General features: G+C 37.9%; 1 protein-coding gene across 1 annotated transcript; it reads left to right on the forward strand.

The window, feature by feature from the left end:
- Nucleotides 1-9,547: 9,547 nt before the first annotated feature.
- Nucleotides 9,548-12,030, forward strand: LOC149845045 (9-cis-epoxycarotenoid dioxygenase NCED2, chloroplastic-like). Its single transcript, XM_089997428.1, has one exon. The coding sequence runs from the start codon at nt 9,740-9,742 to the stop codon at nt 11,672-11,674; it is 1,935 nt and encodes a 644-aa protein (XP_089853554.1). The 5' UTR covers nt 9,548-9,739; the 3' UTR covers nt 11,675-12,030.
- The last annotated feature ends 7,506 nt before the right edge of the window (nt 12,031-19,536 follow it).

Raw genomic sequence — 19,536 nt, forward strand, 5'->3', positions numbered from 1 at the left:
ATCTCAGACAATGAATCTGGATCTATGATGAAAGATCCTGGATGAAATTGAAAAATGAATCTTGGATCTTGATAAAGCAGATAAAATGACTCCCGGATCAGAGATGGACATAAAAAGTGAATCCTGGATCAGAAATAAGGTGGAAATAGATATTGGATCAAAGAACAGATTCAAGATGACAAATGATTGGATTCTGGATATCTGATGAGATAATCTAGGTTCAGAAAATAAATTGGACTCTGGATATAGATAATAGAATGAATTGAATAACATGATCCAAGTCCAGAATAGAGAATGGATATCAGATCCGGTATTGGATCCAATATCCGAATTGAAATGTGAATTGGATCTCAGATATAGGTAAAATATTAGATAAAGGAATTGATCTGAGTCTAGATTAGGAATTGTCCCAGCTTGGAGAATTGATAATATTGATATTCTGCATAAAAATGGCCAAGAAATGATTTTCGCCCTGCAGGGGGAAGAATGACACTGGATTGAACTGGATTGAACTAGGTTCTAGGGTTTCTAAACTCATATGAACTAAAAAGACACTGACTCAACTAGATTTCTAGACCGGATGATCGAGAAATGATACAATTCTGAATGAAATGGTGAGAAATACGCACTGGAGTGAAGTGAGCAATAGAAATGTGCTAGGTTTGAGCTAAAATGAAGATCAGTTATACTAAGATGAACTAAATCTGGAGCTTAAACACTAGTTGGGCTGACAAAAATTAGCTCAATTCTAGCTTAAATGGATTCCAAGAATGTGGGAAGTAACTTTAAACTGGAACTAGAGCACTTGAGCTTCTGATGAGCTCAAGTTAGACACATGGAACTAGGACTAATGGGAATTGACTGACTTGGAAATAATTGACTAGAATTCGAGCTAGAAATGAGCGTATTTCATAGAAAATGAATCAATTTTAGCTGAAATGATCAGAAATGAATAGGATCTACTCATCGCGAGCTCAGATGAGCTAGAAATGACTGATATTCTAACTCTTCTAAACTTAAAATGAGTTGGGTTGAGCCTAACTGACAAGGGTCTATGGTGACCTAGGGGTAAAATGGTAATTTTACTGGTGACAAAGGGGGGAAATGATGCCTAAATTGGGATAAACCTAGGGGTTAGAGCCCTACACCATACTATAGAGGGTCGACATCTGTGAGGGGGGGGGTGTCCAGGGATAAACTTGAAAATTTTGGATTGTTTACAGATAGTCAATGCACAAGCACATCGACCCATCTTTCTTCTTGATGAACAAGACTAGAGTACACCATGGTGAAACGCTTGGCCGAATAAAGCTCTTGTTCATCAATTCTTTCACTGAGACCATGTGATAAAGAGCTTTGGATATCGGGGTCGTTCCAAGCACCAACTCTATGGCAAAATTGACCTCTCCAGGAAGCGGTACCTGGCAAGTTATCTAAAAAAATATCTGCATACTCACGAACCATGTCCAAGTCCTCCATCAGAGTCATGTTGGGATTTATCAAAGACACGCTGGCTAAGAAGGCCTCAAAACCTTTTTTCATACATCGTTGCACCTTCATTACTGAAATTATCCATCCTTTGCTTTCCTTTTTAATCGCCTTGTACTCAAGTACAGGTTGATTTAGGTGAGTGAACCGAATGTGTCGTTCATGATAAATCATACAAGTGTAGTGCTTGTACATCCGATCTATGCCAAGGATGACATCGTAGCCTAACATATCCAATAAAATAAGATTGGCATAGAGGTCCTGCCCTAAAATTATGACTTCTATATTGGGTAGAAAGGTATGAGTGACGGAGCTACCACTCGATAGTGTGATAACCTCTAAAATATATCCTAGTGTAATTGGTGTGATGTCAAGTAATTTTGCAAATTGCGTAGATACAAAGGAATGCATAGCACCAGTGTCAAATAAAACTTTAGCATTGAACTTTGTGATAGGGATAATACCATTGATGACATTTGTGTCTTCTTGTAACTCCTCTGCAAAAGTCACGTAAATGGGGCCTGTGGCTCTCCTTTGTCCTTGGGACTGGGACTGTTGTTGGCGCTGCTGCTGGGGTTGTTGTTGCGGTTGCCCTCGAGGTGTGGAGGTCGCTCCCTCCTGAGCCAGCTTCTTAGGGCAGTCCTTGATAAAGTGCCTCAACTCGCTGCATCTTATGCAAGCTCCCATTTCTTTATAGCATACTCTCACATGAATCTTCTTGTAGTACTGACATATTGCATCCATCTGTTGTGGTCGAGTACCACCCTATTGCATCCATCTGTTGTGGTCAAGTACCACCCTACTGCATTTTGGCCTTCTTTACAGGCGGTGCTCTACTCGTCTTAGCAGCAGGTCTAGGGGCTCTGTTTCCATTGTCCTTTGACCTATCGAACCTCTTGGACGGGGTCTTCCTAGAAGACTCCCAATCGTCTTACAAAAAAAAAATCATCGTTACTATCTACTTGGAGTTGTCTTTGGGAAATAAAAGGGTCAAGTTTTTTTTTTCACCTGAAGTATAGTGGTCATCTTGATGGCCCGGTTGAGATTCTGAGGATGGCTGGTAAGCAAGTGGGTCTTTAATCCATCACGCAACCCATAAATGTACTTCTTCATCCATGCCTCATCACTAGTATATGTGTGCAGACAATACTTCTCCAAATACTGAAATCATGTGGTGTATTCTACCACCTTCATAGAACCTTACTGGAGATCCAAGATGATGCAGGGCATCCTGAGGGTCCATGCATTGAAGACAAGTTGGATCCATATCCAACTCATCAGATCTGATCTAAGATGCGATCTGTGGCAGATCCAAGCATGTACGACCATCTGGGTCCAATTGGATATTCGTGTACCCAGATCCGCTTTGAATAACATGTTCTAATTTCTGAGATATTTTGTTTTTTCTCAGAAATTGTATTTCTATGTTTGATTCTATTTTGTATGTCTGGAATCATTTATGCTTTTTATGTATTTTATTTTATGTAATTTTTATTTTATTTTTATTTTTATTTTTATTTTTATTTTTTAGGTGTCAGATTCTATGGATCTGGATAGTTCTAGTGCCCTGTAGGATCTTTTTGTGGCACTAGAGGGTGTACGGGGTAATTGGGTAGTTTTATTTTTATTTTTTATAATTTTGATGTTGGATCCAAAGTAATGTGTGTAAAGATTCAATTTAAGTATTGGTGCCCTAGATCTGGACCAATATGGACTTTGGTCAATGGTATTCAAGTTTTTTTTGACCAGCCACATCAGCCCATCCTCATTGGGAATGATTGAGGTGCCGCCCAGCCAGTCCAATGAATTCAAAAGGGTGTTGTGTCATTAAGCCAACTTGAGGTGTAATGAGAGCTAGAACTTGTTGGAATTAAGCTCTCTCATTGGCCTCAAGGGAGGCTGCCTCTCACGTGGCCAATGAGAGTACTTGATCTCTTTGTTCTCCTTAAATCTCAACAGAAAAATGGTGGAAGCTAGCTTTTGTTTCTTTGGAGAAAAAAAAAAGAAGGAAATGAAGAAGGTGAGTGTGTGAGTGAGAAGAATCTTTGGTGAGTGTGTTTTTTAGTAAAAAAGAAAGGAGCTTGAGCTGGTGAGGAGGACCATGATCACTGCAGCTGGAGGAGTTGGCACTTTTGAACCACCCTACCTCGTCTCCATTGGCATCCACAAGCTTTGTTTGGCATTTCAACCCCTTGATCTTATAGTTTGAACTTGTTACTTCTAAATCTATTAGCATGCAAGCATTTTTCTGATGTTACTGAATGAAAGTTTGAGTTTTTAAGTTCATATGTTGCTTGAAAGTCTATTCCAACAATCTGCAAAAAAAATGTGATTGAGTGTCACCATTTTTTGTCAAGAAACGGGTCCCAGTTCTGGAGTTATCATAGATGACTGTTAAACATTAACCATATCTACCTTGACACTCATCTAATTTTGGTATTATTGGGCTTTCTAGAAAGCCAAGACACAAGCCTCCAACTTTTTAGTTGAGGTCTTGGCATGATTCAACCTACAGGGTACTTTAAAATCCCTGTCAAACTGTCAGACAACCAGATTTTATCATTCCCTGTCCAGTCCAGAATGCCCTAAACAGTGTTCCATATTTTCAAGATCCCTTCTGATTCCTTCCATGAAAATTGGATCTGTTTGATTCTGTGGAGAGCTAAGATGTAGATCTACAACTTTTATGTTTACATAGTTTGCTGAATCATCCTATAAGTTACTCAAAAATATCTTTTTTTTAACATATGTTTTAGAATTGAGCATGTGAATCTCTTATTGTAGTATCATGCATAGGCTTACGTAAGTTTGAATATCTGAGTATCTATAGTGTATTTCCCAAAACTAAAAAGTAGTCTGGTTAGATAACACTCTGATGAGACTTAGTGAAGTTTGAAATTTCTTTCGAATCCCGCATTTGAGTGACTGAATCCATGGTGGTTCAGGTGCACGAATAGAGCCCCCTATCGTAGGTTGTGACAGTTGCCAACTAGTTTGTTAGAAAGTTCAAAAATCTGTAGAGGCTTGTAGACTAGGCTAAAAATTATGAATCATAACTCGTTGAAAAGTTCTGAATCTATCCTGCATTTCCTTTGTTGGGAGTTTTTGCAAACTCTGCCATCTGAAGGGTCAAAAACCCTTTCGAACAGACTATCCACTGAGCCCAAGAGTTTGTCATAGACTTGTCTGCCAGTCCCAGTTCCGAGTTCGTGGAGAGGACACTTCTTATTCAAATCTAGTGATTTTAGATTAGTTGGAAAGGCGTGTGAGTCATGCATAAGTTTCCTTTGGACCGCCTCTGTCGAAATAGAATGCATGAGTCCTGAAATCCTATTTTTCTAGGGTCTTATTCAGACTCATTTTTGTGAATAGCTTTCGCACGTGTCAGGATCCGTTTGGATCGTGGATCGATGCTTATCGAGTCCACATCACAAGAACTCTTGTATCTTGAGCGAATTAGGAAAAATAGGTGTCAAAAACACCTCTAAGAACTTCTCACAGGCTAGTGCATGGCGCTTCTTTGGTGTGTAGCGCACCTCTCGTGTAGTCTTCCACTAACTCTTAGTGTTGCCCTGGAGTCGGTAGGTAGTGAAAGGAACCTGCCTCTAAACGAGAACTTCAAGGATCTCAAAGATTTTGTTGATAGCATAGACCCATTTCTTTGCCATGTCTAGGTCTTCCTTCCTAGTGAAGGCTAGGGGATTAAGTTCCATGAAGTATTTGTAGGACGCTCTGTGGGTCGCAACAAGCGGTGTTGCATTGACATCTGGCTGATGGCCATTCCTATTGCCATTCACCCCATTATTAGTGAGGTTTTGGCAGGTGGCAGTCATAGTTGTGAGGGCTTCCAAGAGGAAGTCCCTCTAGGCAATCCAACTTGTGGGTTGTCATAAAACCATCTATAATAAAATTTTAAATTCAATTAACTCTAAGTTTTGCATATCCATTATTTTTTCTGATAACCCTACTAGGCATCTAAGTTTAGATTCTACAATAATTCATAAAATGTAAGCAATTTATGAACATGCTTTTCATAATACAACATAAAAACTTAAAAGTGGAACATACTCACAACGATGTCGGTTGGCTGGAGGAGCTTTGAGCTACACTTTTCCTCTGCTCTGATACCAAGTTGTAACACCCCAATTTTTAAATCTCAAAAATTATGATTTTTTTTAAATATTTTTATTCACTTTAGCAAAATAGCAGTGAAAAAATCTATCAAGACTAAAACTTGGTGTGCCACTTCTCATTTACATTCATAACCATTCAACATTTGAATTGAAAATCAAATATTCATAAATTGAATTTAAATGTCCATAAGTGTCCAAAATTAATTATAAATATCCAATTAACAAATAAATTTAAGGTCTAGAGCAATTAAAATTACTCTCAATCAAAAACATCGAAGGTTTGGGAAATGTATGGTTTGGTCCCCGTCACAACCTCCCACCATCACATGTGAACTTACTTACTTTTTGAAAAATATTAAAACCAAAAGGTCAGACATACATTGTCTCAATAGGATAGAGCTATGCTAAACAAGCAAACCAGAATACGTAAGCAGATTTCATCAACTTTTCATGTAATTAATCAAATTAAATAAAGACAAATTCTATATATATTTCAAATATCTCAAGTAAGCATGCTATTGCAAAAATAATAAATATTGATCATTCATTAAAACTTAAACAAGTAGAATGTATGAATAGTTAAAAATGCATGTACTTACCAATGCAGGAGCTATTCATATGCGTGAACCGGTTCTTACCTTTAATTATCTTTTATTTCTTAGATGATGCATGCCATGCTTATCTAATACACATATATTTAGGTTTTACTTCTTAGCCGCGTGGGTACAAACACATATAGATACCTGTATCAGGGCCATGATATAGGCAGTGTTTTCATACAAGGGTAGCTTTGGCCTGACCAGACACCTTTCACCAGTCCCGAGTGAGCTACGACAAGAGCGGAATAATCTCTCAACACAACCATCTTGATGCATCAGACTTCCACTCATGAGTTTCTTCACCTTACATTGCAGTTTATTGCAAAGGGTTTTTCCTATCTTTGTGGGTGGGGAGGAGCAAAACATATTTTCATGAAGCCATTAGTATCACTTTTCCTCTCCTTACAAGCCCTTGCTTTAGTCTCACATGTTTCACTTATTTAAATTAAATGTCTTACATGTAACATCATGATTGAATCCCTCAAAGAGGATTCAGCCACTTCAGACAATAGGTGCGTATTTAGAACATTGTATTTGATACGTGTTATATTTCTTGCTTTGTAAACATGCACGCATACAGATAAGCAACATGATAAATTTTCATAACTTTGCATGCATTCATACATTCACATCATCATCATCATAGAGATACACGCAGGTATACAACAGAGATAACATCATAACATTTGTCATTAAAATCACAACTCGGACCTTACGGTCCCTTACTTATCATGTAGCCTTATAGGCGAGCACATTAATTCATTAAGCATTCAATCATGCCCCCAATAGTTGGGCATATTATTTTCTATAAAAAATTAGACATTTACAGAGCATACACTGGATTAGAAGTATTCATAAAGGTACATATATCAAGGGATGATTTATGCAAGTATTTGGGGGTTTGGTTCATATTCTTTCCTTTCTTTCTTTCTTTCCTTCTTGGTCCAGCTCACTCCCTTTTAGATTCCTCTAACGTTGGCACCCCTCCTTATAGGTCCATGTTTTGAAAAAAAGGAAGGTTTTGACTTTTAACTACAACCCTTGTTATTTGGTAAGTTTTTACTTAACTTGATTTTAAAGTTTTATTTTCTTTTTTTTTACATCTTAAAGTTTAAATTGGAGTACCACATAGGATGTGATGACCCATCTATTAACTCCTACCAAATTATACAATTTAATTAATTTTTGAGTTTCATTCCATTAAATTAATTCAAATAAAATTCACATAAAATTTTATAAAAATTCAAATATGAATTTACATGAAATGTCAATAAATGAAATTTAACTAAACTTAAACATAATTAATTTCCATTTATAAATTTTTGAACTCTCATATTTTTAAATTATTTATTTTAAATTTCCCTTAAAGGTTTAATTTAAATTCCTCAGAAATAATTTCTGAAAAAAATTGAACTCAATAGGGTCGATAAAACCCTGGGGCATGTAGGTTATTTTTTTTTCTAAATCCCACAAACCCTCTAACACAATGCCTATCTCAATTTAAAATTTTGGATTTACTATTCAGTAAGAAAAAATATAAAATTCACAAAAATGTCTAAAAATTTTGTGGGTATTACGGTGCAACGATACGTCCAAATAATTTATTTTGTCTGTTTCAATTTTAATTTTATATTATTATTTAGTTATGATATTTTGTATGATTATATATTTGTTATTGTCTTATTGATTTTTTTGTTTTTTTAGACATGTGGTGAGTTACGTTTGGAAGTGATGTTTCAAATTTGAGAACTTTTGTTATTCACATTCTTAGCCAAACATTTAGTGCAAGTAAATGTGAGAGAAAATAAAGTGTCTTTGAGCAAATTTATACCAAAAGAAGACATAAATTGAAGCACAAAAGACTCAATGACCTCATCTACATTATTTACAACTTACAATTGAGGCAGAAGTATATAAAATTATAAAGTTTATTTGTCATCTTTATTCAAAACTCAACTAATTTTAAATTTTTTATGTCATCTTTTTAGGCAAATCAAAAAGTTATCAGCAAGGAGATACAAAAAAAAATTGATCATGTAAGTTTAAAATATTTTGATTAATTGAATGCATATGTTGAAGAAGACTCTTTTGAATGAAGAGGATATTCAGTAGATTCACATGGAAATAGCACAAAAGGTACATGATGAAGACCTCATATATCTTGGAGACGATGTAGATGTCGAAGGAGTAGAATAAGAAGATAATGATGATGAAGAAGATGATTATGATTAATGAGGTTTTATGTAATATGTTTTAAAAAAACTTGATTATTTAACACTTAATTGTTTTATAAATTTGGCTATTTTAGTTTTGTTTATTTAATATGAAAGTACGAGTCTTGTGTCATGTTCTTAATTACAAGATATTTAATATTTTGCATTATTTTTGTGAGAGATGCATACAATATTATTTATGATTCTATATTAGTTTATGTTCAATGATGTCCTAAATGCTTCATATATGATTTTATGGTTGTATTTTATGTAATTTATTATTGTTTTATGCGATATTATGTTTTAAATTTTTTGTTAATTTTTAAATTTTTTAAAAAGTTTTATTAAAAATTCACAATACATTTATTATACGATATGATAAGATAAGGCTTAACTATGAGCCTGACATATATGGGTTACCATAAGATACAGGAAGAATCTATTTTAGGGAAATTCTAAGTTTTCAATTTGCCGCAGAGTAAAAGGCTTTTTACGTCACAATTTCCTTTGATAGAATAAAACTGAATTAACATAGTTAGCTTGAAAATAAAACAATGCAAAAGAAAGACAGAAATTCGTTTTCAATAAATGGAAAAAAAAAGTCATCCCGAGTAATTCTTGAGAGAGAGAGAGAGAGAGAGAGAGAGTAAAGTTCTGGGGTTTCTGCCCCCGACAATGGAATGGTAATGTGGTTTTAATCCGTAAAGGTTACGGACAACTTTATTAGGCTGTTGGCGACTAGTGGCGTGACCCAAGAGATAGAGATAGAGAGAGAGACGCGCTTGAGTGCACAGATCGTTGGTGTCATATTAGGTTATTTATAACAGAATAGATAAGTATAGGTAGGGCGCGATAGGATGAGCGAGCGAGAGAGAGACGGAGAGGAGGTGTCGCCCGCTTACCCATAAAATTTGCGTTCGTGGCACCAAGATGGGCTAGGTTATTATTCAAAATCTCAGTCACAAGTTCGTCTTTTCCATCAAGGACCACGTGGTCATCTTGTGCAAGTAAGTGTGGACCTCCCTCATCTCTTTCAAAACCCTTCGTTCTCCTCGGTCTTCTCCCACGTCCCCTTCGCTATAAATAGCAGTTCCCCCCCTTCTTCTCCTTCCGCCTTACTCAGAATAAAAAACCTTCCCCCTTCGCTCCCCTCTCCTAATTCTTCTCTCTTCCCGTCTATCAGCAATCCGAGTTCTTCTTCTTCGTCTGCTCTTCCTAGCTATCATCGCTTCAATTGTCACTGGGGAAATTCGATCCACCAGGCAGGCAATCCCTCATTAGTTAAAGCTGAAGCCAACTGGCAACCATGATGACGAGTGCTAGCATTCCTGCGGGATCACTCCATTCACATTCTTCTCTCTACAACCTCGAATCAATCAAATGCAACAGAAACGCCCTTTGTCTAAAATTAAGCACCCCCAACCCATCCGTTAGTCTTCCTTCATACTTGGAGCGGAATCAGAATCGGAATTCCAGCTCCACTGCCATCCATTGCAGCTTAGCCACTCCTCCACCACCACCACCCGCTCTACTACCCAAGCTCCCCCACTTTCTGGTCTCCTCCCCACCATCGAACCCAACAGCTGTAGCTCGGGGTCCGGCGATCCAAAGCCGAGAGGCCGTGGCTGAGCCGCCCCCAGCGGCAGCTGTACGGCAGCAGAGCTGTTGGCCCAAGTGGAATTTTGCCCAGTGGATGATCGCATCGGCCCTGGACACCGTCGAGAACGGCATCATCGCCACTCTGGAGCGTCAGCACCCGCTGCCCAGGACGGCCGACCCTGCCGTCCAGATTGCCGGGAATTTCTCTCCGGTGGGCGAGCACCCCGTGGAGCACGGCCTTCAGGTGACGGGGCGTATCCCGGAATGCATGTCCGGTGTGTACGTCCGGAACGGAGCCAATCCCCTGTTCGACCCGGTGGCAGGGCACCACTTCTTCGACGGGGACGGCATGATCCACGCCGTCTCTCTCAGCGGTTCCAAGGCCTCCTACTCGTGCCGCTTCACCCGCACCCACCGTTTGGTGCAGGAGCAGTCGATCGGCCGCCCCATTTTCCCCAAGGCCATTGGCGAGCTGCACGGCCACTCTGGCATCGCCCGCCTCGCCCTGTTCCACGCCCGCTCCGTATTCGGCCTCGTCGACGCCAGCCAGGGCATCGGCGTTGCCAACGCCGGTCTCGTCTACTTCAACGGCCGACTGCTCGCCATGTCCGAGGACGACCTCCCCTACCACGTCCGCGTCACCCCTGCTGGAGACCTCCAGACCGTCGGCCGCTTCAGCTTCGGCGGGCAGCTCGCCTCTTCCATGATCGCCCACCCGAAACTCGACCCCGTCTCCAAGGAGCTCTTCGCCCTCGGCTACGACGTGCTCCGGCAGCCGTACCTCAGGTACTTCCGCTTCGCGCCAGATGGCACCAAGTCCCCCGACGTGGAGATCCCGCTCGCCCAGCCCACCATGATCCACGACTTCGCCATCACCCGCCACTTCGTCGTCGTCCCGGACCACCAGGTGGTGTTCCGACTCCCGGAGATGGTCCGGGGAGGGTCTCCCGTGGTGTACGACCGCGAGAAGACCCCCCGGTTCGGCATCCTCCCCAAGTACGACTCCGACGCCTCCAACATCCGGTGGGTCGACGTCCCGGACTGTTTCTGCTTCCACCTGTGGAACGCGTGGGAGGAGCCGGAGTCGGGCGAGGTGGTGGTGATCGGCTCCTGCATGACCCCGCCAGACTCCGTCTTCAACGACCGCGACGAGCCGCTCAGGGCCGTGCTGTCGGAGATCAGGCTCAACCCCGCCACGGGCACCTCCACCCGCCGAGCCTTCGCGCCCGAAATCACCCTCGAGGCCGGCATGGTCAACCGAAACCGTCTCGGTAGTAAGACCCGGTTCGCCTACCTCGCCGTCGTGGAGCCGTGGCCCAAGGTATCGGGCATAGCCAAGGTGGACCTCACCAATGGCGTGGTCCGCAAGTTCGAGTACGGGCGAGGCTGCTACGGCGGCGAGCCCTACTTCCTGCCCAGGCAACACCACCAACGCCCACGCCCAGAGGATGAAGAGGAGCAGGAGGAGGACGACGGGCATGTTCTCACCTTCATGCACGACGAGAAGACGTCGGAGTCGGAGCTGCTCATCATAAACGCCACCAACATGGAGCTGGAGGCCTCCATCAAGCTGCCATCCAGGGTCCCATACGGTTTCCACGGCAGCTTCATTACAGCCAATGATCTCGCCAACCAAGTCTAGCCCTGGGCTCAGCCAACCTAGCCCAGGCAGCTAGGGCGGCCTTTTCACCTTCACTGGGGCTTCTTCCTTTTTCCCTTTATAATTTATTATATTTTTCCCCTCTTTTTCGGAAATTTTACCCCGAGGGATGGCCGGCTGTACGTCCCCGGAAAACTTCTTTTTTTTACATTACGCATAGCATAAATAGGTTTGGATCGCGATAGATAGAGAGATGTGAGAGGGCTTATCTATTGCGACGCGTCCGTCCGTCCGTCCGTCTGTCCATAGCGTCATTTGTGGTAGTGGTAGGAAAGGGACGGCCAAACTTGTAGCTTTGCTGTGTACGTAGACTGATCAGAGCTCAGCTGGTCTTCCGTTATTCTTTGTTACAATTCCCCATGTTTGTGAATATATATATATATATATATATATATATATATATATATATATATATATATATATATATATATATATATATATGAAGTGGACGACGTTGATGAATAATGGAGAGAGAATGACGATGCTGCTGCTGCTGCTCTCTCTCTCTCTCTCTTCTTCCCATTGTATGTTAGATGTATTAATCCATGCCCGTTGATTTTACTTGAAGAATTTTTGTGAACACAAGCCATCGTGCATTGATTCTTGGCTCACTGATTTTAATCTTACTCTCTAGTGCGAGAAATAAAAGGATTAGTTGGTTTAGGTTATTGAGTAATCAACGGGCGATTCATAAAAGATTTTTCATGTTCACAAAGCAAAAAACTGAAAATGGGCGCAAGTTCAAATAAGGTCTTGGAAAAGGGCTTCGCGATGAAAATGGTTAAATTTACAGATGTTTACTGCTCACGGTTCAATTGTCTTTGAGAATGGTGAATCGGCCTCGTTTTCACAGCATTGGTCAAAGGGTGGAATCTTTAAATATCCGACGTACCCCACCTAAAAGCCATGAGTTTCACAAGATCCCGTGGCAGTATTGTAAAATGCAAATCTTTAATGGTTATGACTATAGCTTTTATGATCAAGGTAGAAAACAAAGGATGATGTTGATCGACATGGCTCTTGTCCACAACACCAAATTTACCAAGAAAGTTAATAAGCTTTTCCCTTTTGCAAACTTAAACCGCTAAAAAATCTCTCCTTGAAAGAAAGCTTGGTTTTTGGATGTACTAGTGCAAATTTGATCATTTAAATATTAAGCTTTGTTTGAAAACTGGTAGCTGGGATATAAATTAAGGCAGTGTTTGGAAACTAGTAGCTGCGATGGGAAGTGGCATTTCAGAAAATTGCAGGCAGCTACCACCTCCTAGAGGTGGTAGATGTCAATTCCATGCTTTAGTGTAATTTCCCATCCCAAATGCACTAACTCACATCCTAGCTACCAGTTTCCAAACAGCCACCAGGTGACCAACTTTTAGCAAAATGCATCAACTCCTGTCCTAGTTCCTAGATTCCAAAATGCATTTGCCAAAAGCCTAGCCAAACTATCTAAGGTTTGAATGATGCTCAAAACCATGGAGAACCAGGTTTTACATAAAAACTCAGGTTTATGGCTGTTTTGGATGCCGCCAAACCAAGTTTTGGGTAAATCAGGTTGAGGCAAAACTGAGTTTTTAACCCAGTGTTGCAAAAGAGGAACTCCCAAGTTTTTTTTCAACCTGGTTTATCAGGAGGCCTCTTCCTCAACCCCCTTCCCAACATCCTTCAAATTGAAACCCACCACCTATTCTTGAGTCCCGCCATTGGCCAGAAAATGGATAAATTGTTACCGCCCAAAGGGGCAGTACCAGCCATCCATGTTCTGATCATTCACTAAACAGAAATGGTCAGAAATGTTTCTTCTTTTTTGCATTTTTTAGTATTTCAAGGCTGACTAGCCATTTTTCAGCCAGCAAAGTGACCCCAGGCCAACCATTTACTAGCCGGTTGTAAGACCCGCAAATTTTTTAGAAAATTTAAGTGTTTTAAAAATAATTTTTTAAAAGTTAAAATAAACTAATAGTTTGTGAGGAATGTAATTAAAAAAAAAATTAATTTTGTGAATTTACAATCTACAAATATTTGGATCTTGATCCAATACCGAAAGTATTCGAAATCCACTATTTATGAAAAATGGATCTAGTGCCTGGATCTAGTTCATAGGTATATCCGTCATTTGAATAAAGAAAACAAATATATATAGTAGAAATGTATGGGTAGAATTTTGGTAATTGGATCTAGATCTTGAAAGAATCCAAATTAGATTTGGATTCTAGGATCCAAAATCCAAATTGATTTTTGGTATGTATATAGATCAATGTACATAGGATAGGATCCAACATGGATCCAGACTTTAATTATGTAAATTAAAGTAATACTAGATATAAAAGTATGAAATAATTACATACATGAGACAAATTTTATAAAGCATTGAAATAAATTACATAAGTATATATATTAAAAGAGAGGAAGAATAAACGTTAAAGAGAGAGGGGGGGGGTGTTCTCTCTAGTGGACCCCACTTGAATCAAAGAAAAAAAAAATGAGATACTAAAATTTAAAGCTAAAAATATTTTTTGCAAGATGGTGAATTGTGGTAATTCAACTAGAAGAGGTGGGTTGAACAACACCCTCATTCATGTGAATGGGGGAGTTACAAAATATGTGAAAAAAATAATAATAATAATAATAAAAGAAGACTTTTGGAGTTTCTTGAAACTCCCACCCTCTTCTCTCTCTCATTAAGCCATGCATGAATGTCAGCCTACTCTAACCCCTCCCCACTATCCTAAGGTGAGCCTTGGGAATTGAAACCTCCAAGCCAACAACTTTGTAACCTCTACTTTTTCCTCTATAAAATGCTACGTGATCCTACATGTTTTTCCATACTCTCCTATATCCCTCTCTATTTTGCTATAGCTAGAATTGCTATAGGTAGATAGTGGTAGCAGTGACGATCATTAGCCGGGTCTGCAACTAATCACTTGTGTCCAACCAGTGCAACATCGATTCGAGGTAGGTACTTTGACTTAAGTATATGTGCATGAAAATATGGCTCCATGAAATGTCAATTTTTCATGGTGCTAATTTCTGAAAAGGTTCATTTCAACCACATTGTTATTTGACATCAAAAGATGGTTTGTGTTTAATGATTTTCTTTTTTATTATGAGGTTTTGAAAATCCCATTTTGATCATCCCTGTTAATTGACATCAAATGTGCTACTTACTGATTTTTCCCTGTTAAATATGATTTTCATGTTCTTGACAACATGTGTTATGATTGGGAATCAAAATGCTTAGTTATTAAGTTAATTAAATTGATTTGCAATCAATGAAGTATGTACTCAATTAGATTTGGAAGCAACATAGACGGTCTGGTCTTAAAGATCAATGTTATGAGTTACAGGCATCTATGTGAATGTGAAGGGAAGAAAAAAAAATTATGCTCACATGGTTTTAGACATTTTTTTTGTCTTCTAGAAAAAAAAGGGTTTGGCAATATATGGATAGTCTGTGTTTTCTTAAAAAACACAAGTCTGGTTTTAAAAAATAAATAAATAAATTGGTGCAAAACATGATTTGGCTTAATATAACGATTTTCATTAAATCAAGTTTATAAAAGAAAAAAAATGGTCATGTATGAGGCACCTCGTGACTAAAATCAGATTGGATTTTAAAATGTTTATTTCAAGTAAGTGACATTGTTCAAGGTACTTAAAAAAAAACATATATATATAATGGCCTAAGTGTTTTGTGAACTATATAGTGACCTGCAAGTTGAGATTTAGATTTTTTGTGAAAAGCAAGCTTTTTAATCGATGATCTTAAAGTATGAGTTATGAAAAGTGATATAATTAAACTATATATGATATGTTTTTGGCTTAAAAAATAATCTCGGTTTTTAATTGGATTTTTGTATATGATGTAAGTTTTGATGAAATATTGCCACATTTGTTTTGCCTCACTGATTTTAAACAACATATTTTCATTAAGTAAATGATTAAGGATTATGTTAGCTTTGTATATGTATAATATGCATTTTTACCACAACGTGTATGGATTTTTAAGATATATCATAAGTGTGATTTGAAGAATGTGAAACAAATATTTTGTCTTATAAAAGAGTGTTTTTATTCAATTAAGAAAAGTTATTTATTCGTGTGATGCATATTGCTTGACAACCAAATGTGTGGTCAGTACATGATGTGAATTATTATAATGTTAAATGCATTATGATAAAAACATGAGACACATGTATATTAATTGATGAATGCAAAGAAAGTATATGTTAATGCTTTATTCCAAGACACTTTGGTGAAATATTGAAATTGACTCACAAGGCAGTGAGAAGTGAAAGGAAATTGTAATGTTGTGCCCCAAAGTGGTGGCCAATGACTTTGTGATAAGTTAAATGAAAATCATGTATACTTGTGCCCAATGAAAGTCATTGAAGGTTTGAAAGTAATGTTTAAGTATATATGTCACGAGAATTAACTAATTAAGAATGCGAATATTAGTTCTCATGCTACTTACAATAAGAGAGTAAGTGGTATGATTGACTCTGTGGGGTATTGTAAAGCACAAAGGGTTGCTTTATCAGCCATGGAGATAGGGGATATCTACCACCGGTATCGCGGAGTGGTAGTGAATAAGGCTTCAGCTGAAGAAAAATATTGGTATATCAAGTTGAGGGTGTTGGGATTTCTCTCTCGATAAGTTTTGTCCCTTACCCAGGGCCAAAAAAGATGTGCAAGGCCAAGGTAATAAGACATAAATTCTTTGAATGTACCCTTTAATCGTGTCTTCATTCTGAATATTGCCTGTGTCATACCCACAAAGACTGTTAACAGGAGAAACAAAAGTGTATTGCGCATTTTGTCAAAAGCATCACATGCATCATTTAAGAAAGATCACCTAAAAGAAAGAATCTTAAGCAACTCATGTCATACATGGATACTCTACTGCATTGGTAAGTAATGAATAACATTCTTGAACATGCATAAGTATTTAATTGAGTTTTTCAGTGGTTTTGTGATTTACCAAATGCCTTGATATTTGTTTATGTTTGCAAAATGATATTTCATGTATGCCTACTTTCATATACATGTACTTTGTCATTGTATTCCTATTAGAGTGTTGTTTTGACCCCCTACATAATTACAGACATTGAATGAAATACCAAGGCGATGATGGAAAGTTGTGGAGGAGTCAAGAAGCCAAATTATTTTCCTTTCCTGAAGACTGGATTTGGAAACTTCTATTATTTTGTTTTATAAACTTTAGAAATGGTTATTTGCTTATTGAATAATACTCTATGTGCTACAATGAAAGTTTATATTGATACGTTACATTTTTATAAAAATTCAGTACTAGTGTGATTGACTGACCCATAACTCCCCAAGGTTTTTGATCCAAGATGTTAAAAAATATTTCTGCTGATGAAAAAACAAATTTTACTTAAATTTTTTGGGTTAAAAGTCCTAGGGTGTTACACCAGTGGTTGGCTGAAAAATGGCCAGCCAACCCTTAAATTTTTTATATTTCTTTTATGGTTTTTTGTGTTGGATGGCCATTTTTCGGCCAACCATCGGCTGACAAATGGCTGGCTTGGGGTCACCTATGTCGGGCAACCTCTGGCCAACCATTTCCCAATCGATGGTTGGCCAAAAAATGGTCAGCCAATAATTTCCTTTTTTTAACTCTTTTCATACTTAATTGTCAATCGGTCATTTCTCAGCTAGCCATGTGATGCTAGCAAGACTATTTTCTTGGCCAATGGCTGGTTAGAAAATGGCGGGCTCTCATCTTTTTTCTTTTTTTTTTCTTTTTGTTTATAAAAAAATGCTTTGGGATTTTGGCCATCCAAACCAGTTCTTCAACTTGGTTTTTGGCACCTAGTTTTTAGGCCAAACCTGGTTTGCCAAAAACCAAGTTCTGCTCTTGTCATTCAAACAGAGCAATTATAAGGCCCACAAAAAAATTTCAGTAAATCAAATCAGAAATTTTTGGTGTTCAATGTGAAATATTTCATTTCTCCTATTTAGTTAGACAATATGTTTTGATGTGTGTTAAAATTCCTAAGTTTTGGGTTTAACTTAGGTGCTACTAGGAATTAATGTCTAAATTGATAATTAAATTTTAAAAAACAATTTAATTAACAATTTAAGGTAATTATTAATTTATTGTTGAATAAATTGTGTTAGTGACTAATTTTCAAGATAAATAATAATTAACTATGTAAGTTAATTGAAAACATGATTTATGAAAAATAAATACTATGTATTGAAAAAAAGAATAAAACAATGCATTAGTAATTTGGTTAGCCTCTAGTTGGGATTAGACCAACTAGAGGTTGGGGCATTTTTCTATGTAGGATCCCCTTGGAAACTGCATGAGGGGGTGTGGGTCCTAAAGGCTCCTCCCTTGTTGGAATCTCAAGGAAGGATCTATTCCTTCCCCAAGAATTAACCAAATAGGGTAGGCATAAGCTAGGATCCTTTTGCAGCATACCATTTTTGTGAAACTAGAAAAAGGCAAATCTTGATTTTTGTAAAAGGGGGTCAAACTTAAAAACTCAATTTTTGGAATGGTGGGCTAGACCCCATCTCAACCCTCCATATCCCCTCATATGCTCTCCACCACACATCTCACCCTAGCTCAAAAATTCCATATAAATACATCTCAAAAAGTGTTGGGATCATATTCTCCTCTCCTTGGATTTTCGAAAATCCATTCTTCTTTATCTCCTTGTTCTCTCTCCCTCCAGTTTTTCTTGAAGAACCTTGGTGTTGGCTCTCCACCTCTTATCACTTAATTGTAGTGTGAGGTACCATAGTGGGACTTCACCCTACACAATTTTACAGTAGAGGTTTTATTGTGTTAGTTTTTCTTAGTAGTAATTTTTCTCTAAAAAGGTAATTAAATCTACATTTATAGTGTTTGTTCATACCTTGATCTTTCCATCTTCCTCCGTACATACATGTATCCATGTGATACATGTAGGTATGGGTATGGATTTACATGGGACATACCCATGTACACATATTATAGGCGCTCTCACTAATTTTTATTATAGTGACTTTTCATTTTTTAACTAATATCCATGGTTAAAAATCTTGTATTTGAACTTCTAATGGTTTTTTTCTATTTTTAAATCATGATCTTGGTTAAATCTCTTATAAATAGATTTTTTATGGTGGTTCTTTACATTTTTATCATGTCCATGGTTAAAAATCTTGTATTTAGGTTTTTAATAATGGTTTTTTATTTTTAGATCATGATCTTGGTTAAATCCCTTGTAGATAGATTTTTTATGGTGGTTCTCTATATTTCTATCATCTCAATGTTAAAAATCTTGTATTTGGATTTTTAATAATGGTTTTAGTTCATGTTCTTGGTTAAGCCTCTTGTAGATAGAATTTTTATGGTGGTTCTTTATATTTTTATCATGTTCATGGTTAAATCTCTTGTAGATAGATTTTTTATGGAGGTTTACCGTTTTCTTTATCATGTTCATGATTAAAAAACTTGTATTTGGACTCTTAATGTTAGTTCTCTATTTTTAGATCATGATCATGCTGAAATCTCTTGTAGATAGGTTATAGATGATGGTTCTTGATTTCTTTTCATCATATTCATGGTTAAATCATGTGTTTTGGATTTCATTGTTGGTATTTCATTCATTTAAAATACCCATTTGGGCTAGTGAGAAACCTAATCATGCACGGTTTCAAAATCTAAGCTTGTATGGTTTTGAAATCTAAGCTTACATGGTTCAAAATCTAAGTTTGTATGGTTTTGAAATCTAAGCTTACATGGTTTGAAATCTAAGCTTTTATAGTTATAAAATATAAACTTATAAGGTTTTGAAATATAAGCTTGTATGGTTTTGAAATCTAAGCTCCCC

Source organism: Nuphar pumila, chromosome 2 (genome assembly GCF_984573655.1).
Source record: "Nuphar pumila chromosome 2, dmNupPumi1.hap1.1, whole genome shotgun sequence".
Lineage (NCBI taxonomy): Eukaryota > Viridiplantae > Streptophyta > Magnoliopsida > Nymphaeales > Nymphaeaceae > Nuphar > Nuphar pumila.